The sequence below is a fragment of the Chelonia mydas genome, chromosome 11 (genome assembly GCF_015237465.2).
Source record: "Chelonia mydas isolate rCheMyd1 chromosome 11, rCheMyd1.pri.v2, whole genome shotgun sequence".
Classification (NCBI taxonomy): Eukaryota; Metazoa; Chordata; order Testudines; family Cheloniidae; genus Chelonia; species Chelonia mydas.
In genome coordinates, this window is record NC_051251.2 from 1,047,193 (window position 1) to 1,062,415 (window position 15,223).

Sequence of the window (15,223 nt, forward strand, 5' to 3'; positions counted from 1 at the left end):
AAGGAACAAGGGACCCCTGGTATTTCTATAAGCTGCCTGGGAGGGGCTGGACATTGCAGAGCTCCCAGGTTTGAGAAAGCTGGGGACAGGGAGTGTGTTGGGGTCACCCTGCTGGCAGTAACCCAGGCTGGTGGGATCCAGAATGGGGCTGAGGACAGGCTGCTGGCCCACGGCTGGAGCTGCACACAGTCACTCCAGGTGTGACCCACGTCCTGGCAGCCTGGTTGTGAGCGTCCCGGGCTGGGAGCTACAACAGCAAAGCCTTGTGAGGCAGCCGGGGTCACAGGGCAGGCGGTGACGCCCCCTCTCCCTGGTCTGGATGGTACCGCGATTGGACTGTGACCAGGCCACCAAACAAACTGAGGTCTTGCCCAAAAATGTTCCAGATGCCCCAGTCACTGGGCACTTATCAGGATCCCCAAATGCAAATGAGCCCCAGTGGTCCCAGATTGACCCTGAAGTGATTGACGAACCCAGTGGTGAGTTGCAAAGGCGATTTTGGGAGAAGAGCTCCAAGTTATCAGCAATCTACCCCACCAGCTCTCTGGGAGTCTTGAAACTGGACTTGCTGCAGGCTTTGAATGACTCGCTTGGATTAGACATTGGGAAGGGGCCTTTCCTGCCTTCGCGCCCGTCACGGGGGCGGGGGTTCCAGTGACACCCGAACGGCTGCTATCAGAGCAGCCTCCACGTGCCCCACAGGGCTGGAGCAGGCACTGAGCCAATGGCCATGCCCACAGGCCACGCAGGTCATTGCGGGGGCAGGGGCCAAGCTCGGCTGGTGTTCAACCTGAGGGGGAGCACGGGGTGGGGGGGGCCGCAGGGGCTCCAGCGGCCTGGAGGCTCCTGCTCTGACTGGGAACGAAGTGACGGCCTCTGGCTTGGCAGCCCCCCCCGCACATTCAGTGAGAGACCCCCATGGCCGACCCAGGAGCTGCTGGGGGAGCCTCAGTAGGGGGCACGCTCCCCACTGAGTGACCACTGACCCCAGCATGGCCAAGGTGTCATCGGGCTGATTATAGTGAACCCGAAGTCATCAGACCCCCGTCAGGTTGCAGCCCCAGTGCCCTGGTCCAGCCAGCCCTGAGCATTACCCTGCAGCTCACTGAAATCCTGCTCCAGGTTGCCTGGGATGCCGGCTTCCGCCTCCCTTCCTGTCTTAAACCGTGTCATGCTCTTGATAAACTGTTGCTATTCCCCATCCCAGAGGTGGCTGCATCTCAGCGTTGGAGGAGGGTCCCTGCCCAGTCAGCGGCTCATTCCCAGCTCACAGGGGGCTGCATGGGCAGCGGGCAGGTCCCAGTAGCCGCGTGGTGGGGAGAGGCTGGGCTGGTGTGACCGGGGCAGGATTCGGTTGGGTTCACCGATGATTGAGAGGTGGAACATGCCAGGGCGGGGCAGGATAAGCCAGGGGACCATGGGGCGGGGGTGGGGCAGGGCGCGCTGGCCCCCCCCCCCGGCATCAGAGCTACCAAGCAGGGAGCAGAGACGCGTCACCAAACAGCAGCAGCCCCTTTATTGAGCCCAGCAGCGAGCGGAGCCGAGTCCGGTGCAGCCTGGAGCCCGCGGGGGCGACGAGCCAGAGCCCAGGGCCCCACCCCCACCCCCTTGCCCCAGATCCGGGGCCATTGAACAGCCGGCCCATGTCCCAGGGCGGGGGCAGTCTCTGCCGGCAGGGGCAGGGTCCGTGCCAGAGGGCCGAGCCCCAGGTGCGGGAGGCGCTGGCGGGGCCCGGTGGCAGGGATGTGGGGGCTGTGGGCTCAGAGCACGTCGAGACGGGCGAAGGACTCGTCTGTGCCCAGGCTGTTCTCCACGAAGACCTCGTACTTCCCGGCGTCGCCCGCGGCCACCCGCTTGATGGTGAGTGTGGTCGAGTCGCTGCCGATGTCGTAGAACACCCTGGGGAGACGGGCCGGCAGCGCGGAGACAGGTGAGCACCAGAGCCCCGGGCCCTGCGACCCGGCCCGACCCCCCCGGAGCTGCACCCGTGCTGGGCGCCCACGCCGGACACCCACACCCTGGCTGGGGACCCAGCCCGTCCCCCCCAGAGCTGCACCCGTGGTGGGCACCCATGCCGGAGACCCACACCCTGGTTGGGGACCCAGCCCATCCCCCCCAGAGCTGCACCCGTGCTGGGCACCCACGCCGGAGACCCACACCCTGGCTGGGGACCCAGCCCGTCCCCCCCGGAACTGCACCCCTGCTGGGCACCCACGCCAGAGCCGAGTCCCCCACGTCTGAGACCTGGCCTGATCCCCCGGACAGCTGGCCCAGGGTCCTGTCAGTGCAGCCCTCCTCCCCCGCGACAGCCCTCCCTCACCTGTCGTCCTCCTCGATGTCCTCCCCATCCTTGGCCCAGCCCACGTCGGGCGCCGGCTCGCCGCTGATGTGCGCCGTCAGGGTGACCGTGGCGCCTTTCTTCACCTTGGTGCTCTCCGGCCCCTTCTCGATCTTGGCAGGGACTGGGTGGGGGGGTTGACACTGTTAGGCGGGGGAGGGGCGCCTGAGCTGAGCCCCCCGCCCGGCAGCCAAGGAAGTGGCAGGGCCCCCGGGCACAAGCCCAGCACCGGGACCCCCGGGCCACAACCAGCCTGGACTGTGCTATAGCAAACCCCTGGGGCAGGAGAGGTGCAAGGGGTACTGGGGGGCACAGAACAGGGGGTCCCAGGGGCCACAGAAAGGTGCAGGTGCAGAATGGGGGGTCCCAGGAGCACAGAAAGAGGTAAGTACAGGAAAGGTGCAGGGGGTCCTGGGGGCACAGAACAGGAGTTCTGGGGGCCACAGAACAGGGGCAAGTGCAGGAGAGGTGCAGGGGACCCTGGGGGGCACAGAACAGGGGGTCCCGGGGGCACAGAACAGGGGCTGGTGCAGGGGGTGCTGGGGCACAGAACAGGGGTCCCGGGGCAGGAGAGGTGCAGGGGGTCCCAGGGGCACAGAACAGGGGTCCTGGGGGCACAGAACAGGGGCAGGTGCAGGGGGTCCTGGGGCACAGAACAAGGGCTGCTGGGGCACAGAACAGGGACTGGTGCAGGGGGTCCCAGGGCACAGAACAGGGAGTCCCGGGGGCACAGAAACGGGGCTCCCGGGGGCACAGAACCGGGGGTCCCAAGGGCACAGAACCAGAGTCCCGGGGCAGAGAACAGGGGTCCCGGGGGCACAGAACCGGAGTCCCGGGGGCACAGAACCGGGGTCCTGGGGGCACAGAACCGGGGGTCCCGGGGGCACAGAACCGGGGTCCTGGGGGCACAGAACCGGGGGTCCCAGGGCAAAGACCCGGAGTCCCAGGGGCAGAGAACGGGGGTCCCAGGGGCACAGAACCGGAGTCCTGGGGCACAGAACCGGGGTCCCGGGGGCACAGAACCGGGGTCCCGGGGCGTACCTTCCACCAGGATGCGGGCGGAGTCGAAGCACTCCCCGAAGGTGTTCTTCACGGCGATGGTGTAGCGCCCCAGGTCGGCCAGCTCGCCGTCCCGCACCACCAGCGCCACGATGTCGGGGTCCTCGAAGACGTAGCGGTACTTGGGCCCGTCCTTCAGCTCCTGCCCGTCCTTGGACCAGCGGATGAAGGGGTCGGGGAAGGCGCTGATCCGGCACTCCAGCCGGGCGGCGCTGCCCTCGATCAGCACCACGTCCTTCAGCTCCTGCAGCACCCGCGGGGGGCCCTTCTCCTTCAGCTCCTTGCGGGACCTGGCGGGAGGCGCTCACGTGGGTCCCGCTGGCCCCGCCTGTCCCCCCAAGTCCCCCCGAACCCTCTGTGCCCCCTGCCTCCACACCCAGCCACCCCCCAGCCCCCTGTTCCACCCCACCCTCCCGTCCCCCCGAGCCCCTCCAGAGCCTCCTGTGCCCCCCGCCCTCCAGTCTCCCCCAAACCCCCCCAGAGCCTCCCACGCCTCCCCGCCCTCCACTCTCCCACGGCCCCCCCAGGCCCTCCGTGGCCCCTTTGCCCTCCACTCTCCCGGAGCCCCCTGCACCCACCTTGCCCTCCATCTCCCTGCCACCCTCAAGGGTCCCTCGCGCTCCCCAGGGTCTCCCCGTGGTCGACTTGCCCACTAGCCCTCCACCACCCCCCAGGTCCCCCATGGTTCCCTTGTCCTCCACCCCCCGCCATCAGCCCTAGGGCTCCCCAGCAGCCCCCTCCATCCTCACCCTGTGCCTCCCTCAGCCCGGATCAGCCCAGAGCCCCGGCCCCGTGGTGCCCGGGGGTGGCTGCAGACCCGGGCACAGGCCCCATGTCACAGCTGGGACTCGCTCTGCCCCCCACCCCCGCTGCCCCTCACCTGTGTCCCCGGTAGGAGGCCTGGATGCGGATGGCCGCGTTCTGCACCTGCGGGTCGTTAATGTCCAGGGTGCAGCCGGGGGGCGGCTGGGCCACCACCTTCTTGGGGGCCGCTTTCGACATCTGCTGAGGGAGAGACAGCTGGGTGCCCGAGCGGGACCCCCCCAGGGACCCCCTTTCCTGAGGCATCCCCAGAACCCCCCAGGGACCCCCAGAACCCACCAGGAACCCCTAGAACCCCCCAGGGATCCCCTTCCCTCAGACACACCCACAACCCACCAAGGGACCCCAGAACCCCCCAGGGACCCTGTCACAGAGTGTGGGGGAATGAGGGCCCTGCACCCCCCTCTTCCTGCGATTCTCCGTGACTCTCAGCCGGCCAGTAACACACACAGGAACATGGTCAAAACCAGAGCTTGTAGGTGCAGAGAACAGGACCCCTCAGTCAGGTCCGTCTGTGGGGCAGGGAGCTTAGACCCCCAGCCGTGGGGCTTCCCCGATTTTCCCAGCCAGCTCCAAACTGAAACTTCCTCCAGCTGTCTCCCCACAGCCTCCCCCGGCCCCTCCTCCAGCCTTTGTCCAGCTTCCCGGGCAGAAGGCATCACCTGGCCCCAAACACCCCCCCCCCGCCCCTCGGCTCAGGTCACCTGCTCAGGTATCGTCCCTCCAGTGAAGCTCCCCCCCCCCCGATATCCCGTCACCAATGCAGACTGTCCCCATAAACCTCCCCTGCAATATTCCCCAGTCACAGACCCCCTTCCCCAGAACTCCCCCAGGCACCCCCAAACCCACCAAGGGACCCCAGAAGCTCCCAGGGACCCCCTTCCCCAGAACTCCCCAGGGACCCCAAACCCTCCAGGGACCCCCTTCCCCCAGGGACCCCCACAACCCCCATGGATCTCCTTCCCCAGAACCTCCCCCAGGGACGCCCTTCAGCCAGGGACTCCCAGAACCCCCCAAGGACCCCCAGAAATCCCCCAGGGACCAAACCCTAGAAGCCCTAGAAACCCTTTCCCCCTAAAACCCCCTGGAACCTTGCCAGAGACCCCCAAGGGACCTACTCCCCCCAGCACAGGGAGCTGAGACCCTCAGGGACCCCTCTGCCCCTTCCTACACAGGCAGCCAGGAGCAGGGTGGAGCGGGCAAGCTGCCCCCCATGACCCCTCAGATCCAGCTAGACATGGGGTGGGGGGGTCTGGAATCCAACCCTTAGCTCCCCATGTTGCTGGGGTGTTTGGCTCAGGTTCCCCAATGGGATTTCTGCACCCAGCTCCTCCCAGCCCCACTGAATGGCTCCCCAAGGGGGCAGAACACGCCCCTCCCAGCCTGGCCAGACCCTGCTGGCAAACCCTGACCCCAAGATCTTCCTCCAGCCATGGCCCCAGACTTTCCGCTGCCCTGTCCCCCAACTCCCACCCAACCCCCACCACCCGCTGCCTTATGCCCCCTACCTGCTGCCTTGTCCCCCCCACTCCCGCCCAACCCCCACTGCCCGCTACCCCATCCCCCCACTTCCGCCCAACCCACTGCCCTGTCCCCCTCACCTGCTGCACCATCCCCCCACCCCCACTCCCACTGCCCTGTCCCCCTCACCTGCTGCCCCATCCCCCACTCCCGCTGCCCCATCCCCCCACTCCCGCCCAACCCCCACCGCCCACTACCCCATCCCCCCACTTCCGCCCAACCCACTGCCCTGTCCCCCACACCTGCTGCCCCATCCCCCCACTCCCGCCCAACCCCTACGACCCGCTCCCCCATCCCCCACCTCCCCCATTCCCCTACTGCCCCCAGTCCCTCACCACCCGCTGCCCTGTCTCCCCCACCTGCTGCCCAGTCCCCCCACTCCCGCCCAACCCCCACTGCCCACTACCCCATCCCCCCACTCCCACCCAACCCACTGCCCTCTCCCCCCCACCCCCACTCCCGCCCAACCCCCACTCCCGCTGCCCCATCCCCCCACTCCCGCCCAACCCCTACGACCCGCTCCCCCATCCCCCACCGCCCATCTCCCCCATTCCCCTACTGCCCCCACTCCCTCACCACCTGCTGCCCCATCCCCCCACTCCTGCCCATCCCCTACACTAACCCCCATCCCCTTACTGTCCCCATTCCCTCACTGCCCCATTTCCCCACTTCCGCCCATCCCCCCTCTGCTCCCCACCCCCTCGCTATCCACTCACTCCCATTCCCCTATTGCTCCTGCCCCCTCACTGCCCACTACCCTTGTCTCCCCCCCTCACTACCTGATACCCCTTGTGACAAAGCGGGACTGTTCTTAATGTTTCCTCTGAATAGTGTGGGGGTGCCTCAGTTTCCCTTAGGCAGTTCTTAAGTATCTAGGGGAAACTGAGGCACCCCCACACTATTCAGAGGAAACATTAAGAACAGTCCCGCTTCGTCACACCCCCGTCCCCCAACCCCCCACTGCCCCACCCCCTCGCTGCCCCTTTCCTGCCTCCAGACCCCACGCTGCCCCAGCCCTGTGGCCTGGGGGAAATGGGGCAGAGCTGGGGATGGCCCCACCCTGCTGAGGCTTGGTACCGCCGCTGAGCTCCCCGGGCAGAGCTGGGGCAGACGAGCAGGGGCTGGCTCTGGGGGGCTGAATGCCAGGTGTCCCTGCTTCCTGGGGGGCTGGCTCTGCCCCATGGGGGGATTGTGCCCCACAGGACTCCCTGGGACAAGTTGAGCTGCGTCGGGCCCCCCCAGCCGTGGGGCAGACAGCTCCGGGGCGGGGGCACTGGGGAAGGCAGGGGCTGCCCCGGTCTCTCCTGCGACGGGCGGGGGGACTTACCAGGGCGCGCCAAGAATCGGGGCAGGAGGGAGCTGGCCAGGCCTGGGGGCGACTGTGGCCTCCCCATCAGGCCTGGCTTTATACCCCGGCCAGGGCGGGGCCGCCGGGCCCCCGGGGCAGCTTCGCCTGAGCCTCTGGCGGCATTCCCGGCCCGACGTCGCCTTCTTTGGCCAGCCAGGGGCCCCCTGCCTGCTGTGGCCTGGCCGGGGCCCCCCACGCCCCAGCCCCGGCCCTCCTTATATAGCCTGGCCACGGCTGCCGGGGGAATTGGGGCTGGCCGGATTCAGCCTCTGCTGGCTCATCGCATTGCAGCCGCCCTCCGGGACCCCGCGCGGCAGCTGGGCAGCCCTGGCCTGGCGATGCCGGCCACGCGTCCGTCTGTGTGTTCCTCAACCCCCCCCGCTGCACCCCCCAGGCGGCCTGGCTCCCCATCCCCCAGGCAGCCTGGCTCCCCATCCCCCGCCCCCGCTGCACCCCCCAGCCAGCCTGGCTCCCCAACCCCCCCGCTGCACCCCCCCAGCCAGCCTGGCTCCCCATCCCCGCCCCCCGCTGCACCCCCCAGCCAGCCTGGCTCCCCAACCCCCATGCTGCACCCCCCCAGCCAGCCTCACTCCCCAACCCCCCCGCTGCACCCCCCAGCCAGCCTGGCTCCCCATCCTCCCGCTGCATCCCCCAGCCAGCCTGGCTCCCCATCCCCGCCCCCCGCTGCACCCCCCAGCCAGCCTGGCTCCCCATCCCCTCGCTGCACCCCCCTGCCAGCCTGGCTCCCTGTCCCCCGCCCCCGGGTGATGCTCTGGATCTGCTCCCTACAAAGCCAGGCAGGACTCTGGGGAAGTCTCCTCTCGGGGAGCAGCCTGTCTGCAGGACACACAGCTCCCCCGGCTCCACCTTCCTGGGTCTGACCTCGAAGCATTCAGCCTCCTCTGCCCCTCCGTGCGCTTCCCACAGCCAGTCTGCCCAGGGGGAGTCCTGGGGGGGCCAGAGGGTCCTGCCCCCCAACTCCGCAGTCAGACGGGACTCTCAGCCAGCCAGTAAAACAGAAGGTTTATTAGACGACAGGAACATGGTCTAACACAGAGCTTGTAGGTGCAGAGAACAGGACCCCTCAGCTGGGTCCATTTTGGGGGGGCAGTGAGCCAGACAACCCCGTCTGCCCTTCACTCCTCGTCCCCAGCCAGCACCAAACTGAAACTCCCTCCAGCCCCCCTCCTCTGGGCTTTGTCCCTTTCCCGGGCCAGGAGGGCACCGGATTCCTTTGTTCTCCAACCCTTTAGCTCTCACCTTGCAGGGGGCAAGGGCCCAGGCCATCCGTGGCCAGGAAACAGGGTGTCGGCCATTCTCTGTGTCCAGACCCCTGCACACACCTGCCCTCGAGGGCTCTGCAATGATCACACACCCTTACCCCACCCCCTAGATACTTAAGAACTGCCTAGGGGAAACTGAGGCAGCCCCACACTATTCAGAGGAAATGTTAAGAACAGTCCCACTTCGTCACAACATTCACAGGCTTTAATTCTTTGTTTGAATCCTGTATCGGCTTCTCTATTATGTTGCCCGGCAGTGATATTGGGCTAATTGGCTGATCACTGGCGGGCTCATCCTGCTTGAAACACTGGCACGACCGTAGCCTTCCGCAACTGCCTTGGTGTTCCAAGTTATTAAAAATAGCATCTGACGGCGGCCAGAGATTCCTCAGCCAGCTCGTTTCGAACTCTTGGGTGAAATACTTCATCAACCACGCAAGAGGAGCACATTGTCCTGCTTCCCGGCTACAGGCCAGCAACATTTCCTGAACACTGCGGCTTTCTCTGCACCCCGCTCCTAGGTTCACCGTCACCATCGACTCACGGGCCTAGAGCACTTCTAGGATTCATTTGGTTCCCTGGCTTTTAGCTTCCCTCACGGATTTTCCACACCTCATAATGGCTCGTGTTTGGTGTCTCTTCCCCCTTGCCCCTTTGTACCGGGTTGCTTTTTCAGCCCGACCTGCGGCCTCCCCGTCGCCTGGGCGGTCTCTGCGCTGGGGGCCCGGCTTTGGGCCGGCTCACAACGCTCCGGGCAGGCTCATTTCAGTCTCATTTTGCAGCCTCAGCGCTGGGAGCGTTGCCTTTGCAGTCCCACCTGGAGCGCCCGGCTGGCCCCGTGAGCGGGAGGGGTCTGCCGGGGCCCCCCAATGACCACACGGAGACAGCCGGGCTGCTCAGGGCCTTTATTGCTTCTCAGGCACATGGCTCGTCCACACCAGAGCAACTCCAGACCCAAACTCAGAGCGCAGCGGGAGGGGCGGGGGGACCAAGGACGGGGGAGGGGACAAGGGGGGACAAGGGAGGAAGAAACTTTGTCAGCAAAGTCAATAAATACGTCTGTCGCTACAGCAGCATCCGTGCAGCCGCCCCGGCGGGGCTCCCTGCCCCGGCCCCGGGCACAGGGAATGGCCCCCGCGCCGGCTAACGGCCAGTCACACTGTCCAGCCAAGGCACAAGGGCAGCCAGGCCGTTCCTGCCCCCCAGCCAGCATTGCCCCCCGGGAGGAGATGCACCGTGGGCACCATGGAGCAGCTGGCAGCAGAGCCAGCCCGGCAGGGGGGAAAGGACAGGCCCATGGAGGGGGCAGGGGAGATGCCAAGAGTTGAGCCCAGGCCGGCAGGGGCCATTCATCCCCATTCTCCACCCTGGCAGGACCCCCCCCAGGAGTGAACACAGCCCCCATGAGGCAGCCCCGCAAGAAAGAGCCCCCCCAGGGGCTGGGACAGTGGGGCACACAGAGCGAGCGCCCCCAGCCTGGCCCTGGGCTGGTGGATGGACCCCCCCCCGGCAGGCAGGGCCGGAGGGGAGATGTGCGTAGAGGGGGGCTGGGGGCGCACACGTCACTGGACGGGGGGGTCGGATGTCTGCGGGAGGGAGGGGTGTGGGGGGATTGTGACCGATGCTGCCACCCCATGCAGTATCGCTGGGGGCCGCAGGGCCAGGGGTCCAGCCGAGCCCCCGGGGCGGAGGAGAGGGACACGGCTCCCACGCAGAGCGAGGGGATGGCTGGCGCAGAGCCCTGCAGGGGCAGTTGTCGCGCTGGGCGTGTCGCAGCGAGGGTATGGGGGAGCGTCGTTCGGTGCCGCCCCACTCCGTGTGTGCGTGTGTGTGTGTCACTGTGCGTGCAGGGAGCATCGCTGTGTGTGCATAGGCGTGTCCCTGTCTGTGTGCACATGCGCCGCTGTGTGCGTGGGGCGTACAGGCGTGTCGCTGTGCGTGAATGGGGTGCCACGGTACATGTGAAGAGGCGTGTGTGTGTGTACAGGCCTGTCGCTGTGTGTGTGTGTGTGTACAGGTGTTACTGTGCCTGTGAAGAGGCGTGTGTGTGTACGTAGAGGTGTGTTGCTGTGTGTGTATGTACAGGCGTGTCACTGTGTGTGTACATGTGTCCAGGCATCACCGTGCGTGCATAGGGGTCACTGTGCATGTGAAGAGGCGTGTGTGTGTACAGGTGTGTCGCTGTGTGTGTATGTAGAAGCGTGTCACTGTACATGAGTCCAGGTGTGTCGCTGTGCACGTGTCCAGGCGTGTGTGCGCATGTCGAGGCGTGTCGCTGTGCACGTGTCCAGGCATGTGCGTGTCCAGGTGTGTCGCTGTGCACGTGTCCAGGCGTGTGTGCGCATGTCGAGGCGTGTCGCTGTGCACATGTCCAGGCGTGTGCGTGTGTCGAGGCGTGTCGCTGTGCACATGTCCAGGCGTGTGCGCGCATGTCCAGGCGTGTCGCTGTGTGTGCACAGGGCACGTGTCAGACTGTGGCTCACAGAGGCCGGGCCGCAGACAGCAGGTGACTCCTAGCAGCTCCCCAGGTGGGGAGGGGGGACAAGGGGGGGCTGCTCAGTTTGCCCTCACCCGTAATGGCCACCAGCTTCCCTGACTTCCCATGGAACTGAAGCCACAAGCTGCCCTCGCTCAAAATGGCCACCACCCCTCCCTGCAGCGAAGCTGCCCCTCGCCGTAAAGACGTAGCTAGAGCGACACCCTAGAGCGCCCCCCCGCCCCATGCAGGTGTGTTGTAGCCGCTCTCTGGGGCCCGAGCTGTGGGGGGCGCCAGGGAGCCGGGGGGGCAGGGGGGCGGGGTGCTGGGGGCTGCACACCCAGCTCGGGCGTATTCAGCAAATATGCCAGCTCACCATTTGCACGGCCCCCCAGCGCCTCGGCAGCCACGCGGGCGTGTGGGGCAGGGAGGGAGGCCAGCTGGGGGGCGAGGACGGCAGCTCCCCCCGCCCCAGGGCAGGACGGCGAGTGAGCACCACGCTGACACTCACCCGGGGGTTTTACCCACGTCCGGCATGGCCGGGTGCTGCCGGGGCCACTCCGCACCCTGGGGCTGCTGCCAGGACCCCAGAGGACGCGGCTCTGCTCCTCCCAGCTCCGGTTACAGGGCATGTGGGGCAGCCCTCCAGCCCAGCCCCAGAGCACGGAGACGGGTGGAGAAGACGTGCCGAGCTGGTTGCCGGCGGTGGAGCCCCGCGGGCTGGGCCGGGCTCCCCCAAACCCGGGGGAAACATCTCAGAGGGCAGAGAGCGCTGGTGGCTTCCCACCGTCACGGCTCCTGCTTCCTGCCCCCTCCCTCCGTCTCCCCCCTTCACAGTGTCATGCTCCCCAGAGGTTGCTGCGGGGCTCCTCCCACCCCCCCGCCCCCCACACACATCCCCCCCCCCCCCCGCAGCCCGCCAGCCAAGTCCCGCTCTTTGCGTAGCACTTCCTGCCCTCAGGCACAGCAAAACAGGAAGTCCCGCCCCTTGCAGCAGGCCCCCTGCAGGAGGAGCGGGAGCAGTCGGGCGCGGCGCGGTGACCCCCAGCGGTGCCGACTCTGCCGGGCGGAGGGGCCCGCGGCGCCCGGGTGAACGCTCCTCCGCAGTCCCGGGCGGAGCGCGCCAGGCCGGCGGGGAGGACGCCGGCGCACATCCCGGCGGGTCGCTCGACCCCCGGCCCCCGCCGCGGGGAACCTGCTGCCGCCGGCCCAGCCCCTGGAATGTTCCTTCCACTCCCCCGTGGCCGCGGGAGGGGCCGGGGCTACTGCGTCACCGGGCCGGGGGGCGGCTGGCCGCCGGAGCCGTGGTAGGAGCGGAGTAAGACCTTGTGCTTGGTGGCGGCCTCGCCGCGCCGCCGCTGATGCTCCACCAGGAACTCCTTGAGCCGGTTGGTGGTGAAGGTCAGGGTCTGGCGGCGCAGCTTCATCAGGTAGGCGTCCTGCAGCCAGGGGTTGGCGAAACAGTCCTGGACGGTGGGCCGGCTCCTGCGACAGGGCAAACGGGCGGGGACGACAGTGACGAATGAAATGGTCAGACACCAGACTAGACGGACATACACGGTTGGGCAAAAGTCCCCGGGGTTTCTGTACAGGGAGATCGTGTCTTACTCCTCGATTCGCGTTCTTTGAGGGGGTCAACAAACACGTGGACAAGGGGGATCCCGTGGACACAGTGGACTTCGATTTCCAGAAAGCCTTGGACAAGGTCCCTCACCAAAGGCTCTTACGTAAATTAAGTGGTCATGGGATAAGAGGGAAGATCCTTTCATGGACTGAGAACTGGTTAAAAGACCGGGAACAAAGGGTAGGAATAAATGGTAAATTTTCAGAATGGAGAGGGGTAACTAGTGGTGTTCCCCAAGGGTCAGTCCTAGGACCAATCCGATTCAACCTATTCATAAATGATCTGGAGAAAGGGATAAACAGGGAGGTGGCAAAGTTTGCAGACGATACTAAACTGCTCAAGATAGTTCAGACCAAAGCAGACTGTGAAGAACTTCAAAAAGATCTCACAAAACTAAGGAGAGCTGGCTGTATTTCAAGGAATCCCTGTTGAGGTTACAGGGACAAACCATCCCGATGAGTTGAAAGAATAGTAAATATGGCAGGCGACCAGCTTGGCTTAACAGTGAAATCCTTGCGGATCTTAAACACAAAAAAGAGGCTTACAAGAAGTGGAAGACTGGACAAATGACCAGGGAAGAGTATAAAAATATTGCTCGGGTATGCAGGAGTGAAATCAGGAAGGCCAAATCACACCTGGAGTTGCAGCTAGCAAGAGATGTTAAGAGTAACAAGAAGGGTTTCTTCAGGTATGTTGGCAACAAGAAGAAAGCCAAGGAAAGTGTGGGCCCCTTACTGAATGAGGGAGGCAACCTAGTGACAGAGGATGTGGAAAAAGCTAATGTGCTCAATGCTTTTTTTGCCTCTGTCTTCACGAACAAGGTCAGCTCCCAGACTGCTGTGCTGGGCATCACAAAATGGGGAAGAGATGGCCAGCCCTCTGTGGAGAAAGAGGTGGTTAGGGACTATTTAGAAAAGCTGGCCGTGCACAAGTCCATGGGGCCGGACGAGTTGCATCCGAGAGTGCTGAAGGAATTGGCGGATGTGATTGCAGAGCCCTTGGCCATTATCTTTGAAAACTCATGGCGAACGGGGGAAGTCCCAGATGATTGGGAAAAGGCTAATGTAGTGCCAATCTTTAAAAAAGGGAAGAAGGAGGATCCTGGGAACTACAGGCCAGTCAGCCTCACCTCAGTCCCTGGAAAAATCATGGAGCAGGTCCTCAAGGAATCAATCCTGAAGCACTTACACGAGAGGAAAGTGATCAGGAACAGTCAGCATGGATTCGCCAAGGGTAGGTCATGCCTGACTAATCTAATCGCCTTCTATGATGAGATTACTGGTTCTGTGGATGAAGGGAAAGCAGTGGATGTACTGTTTCTTGACTTTAGCAAAGCTTTTGACACGGTCTCCCACAGTATTCTTGTCAGCAAGTTAAGGAAGTATGGGCTGGATGAATGCACTATAAGGTGGGTAGAAAGCTGGCTAGATTGTCGGGCTCAACGGGTAGTGATCAATGGCTCCATGTCTAGTTGGCAGCCGGTGTCAAGTGGAGTGCCCCAGGGGTCGGTCCTGGGGCCGGTTTTGTTCAATATCTTCATAAATGATCTGGAGGATGGTGTGGATTGCACTCTCAGCAAATTTGCAGATGACACGAAACTGGGAGGAGTGGTAGATACGCTGGAGGGTAGGGATAGGATACAGAGGGACCTAGACAAATTGGAGGATTGGGCCAAAAGAAATCTGATGCGGTTCAATAAGGATAAGTGCAGGGTCCTGCACATAGGACGGAAGAACCCAATGCACAGCTACAGACTAGGGACCGAATGGCTAGGCAGCAGTTCTGCGGAAAAGGACCTAGGGGTGACAGTGGACGAGAAGCTGGATATGAGTCAGCAGTGTGCCCTTGTTGCCAAGAAGGCCAGTGGCATTTTGGGATGTACAAGTAGGGGCATTACCAGCAGATCGAGGGACGTGATCGTTCCCCTCTATTCGACACTGGCGAGGCCTCATCTGGAGTACTGTGTCCAGTTTTGGGCCCCACACTACAAGAAGGATGTGGATAAATTGGAGAGAGTCCAGCGAAGGGCAACAAAAATGATTAGGGGTCTGGAACACATGACTTATGAGGAGAGGCTGAGGGAACTGGGATTGTTTAGTCTGCAGAAGAGAAGAATGAGGGGGGATTTGATAGCTGCTTTCAACTACCTGAGAGGTGGCTCCAGAGAGGATGGCTCTAGACTGTTCTCAGTGGTAGAAGAGGACAGGACAAGGAGTAATGGTCTCAAGTTGCAGTGGGGGAGGTTTAGGTTGGATATTAGGAAAAACTTTTTCACTAGGAGGGTGGTGAAACACTGGAATGCGCTACCTAGGGAGGTGGTAGAATCTCCTTCCTTAGAAGTTTTTAAGGTCAGGCTTGACAAAGCCTTGGCTGGGATAATTTGATTGGGGATTGGTCCTGCTTTGAGCAGGGGGTTGGACTAGATGACCTCCTGAGGCCCCTTCCAACCCTGATATTCTATGATTCTATGACTGGGCAACAAAATGGCAAATGAAATGTAATGTGGAGATATGTCAAGTAATGCACATTGGAAAAAATAACCCCAACGATACATACAACATGATGGGGGCTAATTTAGCTACAACTAATCAGGAGAAAGATCTTGGCATCATCGTGGGTAGTTCTCTGAAGACGCCCACGCAGTGTGCAGCGGCAGTCAAAAAAGGAAATGGGATGTTAGGAATCATTAAAAAAGGGACAGAGAATAAGACGGAGAATATCTTCTTGCCCTTATATAAATCCATGAATACTG

General features: G+C 63.7%; 2 protein-coding genes across 3 annotated transcripts in view; both read right to left on the reverse strand.

Annotated features, from left to right (window-relative positions):
• Positions 1 to 1,760: 1,760 nt before the first annotated feature.
• SPEGNB (SPEG neighbor) lies at positions 1,761 to 4,399 on the reverse strand. The gene is made up of 4 exons (XM_037912288.1): positions 4,278 to 4,399; positions 3,380 to 3,687; positions 2,321 to 2,462; positions 1,761 to 1,899 (listed from the first exon to the last, which is right to left on the reverse strand). The coding sequence occupies exons 1-4, from the start codon at positions 4,397 to 4,399 to the stop codon at positions 1,761 to 1,763; spliced, it is 711 nt and encodes a 236-aa protein (XP_037768216.1).
• A 4,861-nt stretch (positions 4,400 to 9,260) lies between these two features.
• SPEG (striated muscle enriched protein kinase) overlaps positions 9,261 to 15,223 on the reverse strand; it is a 117,711-nt gene continuing 111,748 nt past the window's right edge. For both annotated transcript variants that reach the window (XM_043524937.1, XM_043524938.1), the window contains one exon: positions 9,261 to 12,332. In XM_043524937.1, the coding sequence (XP_043380872.1) occupies positions 12,110 to 12,332 (223 nt within the window). In that variant the 3' untranslated portion in view covers positions 9,261 to 12,109. The remainder of the gene's footprint in view (positions 12,333 to 15,223) is intronic.

Excerpts from the sequence above, each read along its gene's own strand:
- SPEGNB (XM_037912288.1), bottom strand. The coding sequence starts at position 4,399 with ATGTCGAAAGCGGCCCCCAAGAAGGTGGTGGCCCAGCCGCCCCCCGGC. Across the intron at positions 2,463-3,379 it reads CGCCCGCATCCTGGTGGAAG|TCCCTGCCAAGATCGAGAAG; the intron begins GTACGCCCCGGG and ends CCCCCCACCCAG. Across the intron at positions 1,900-2,320 it reads GACATCGAGGAGGACGACAG|GGTGTTCTACGACATCGGCA; the intron begins GTGAGGGAGGGC and ends CCGTCTCCCCAG.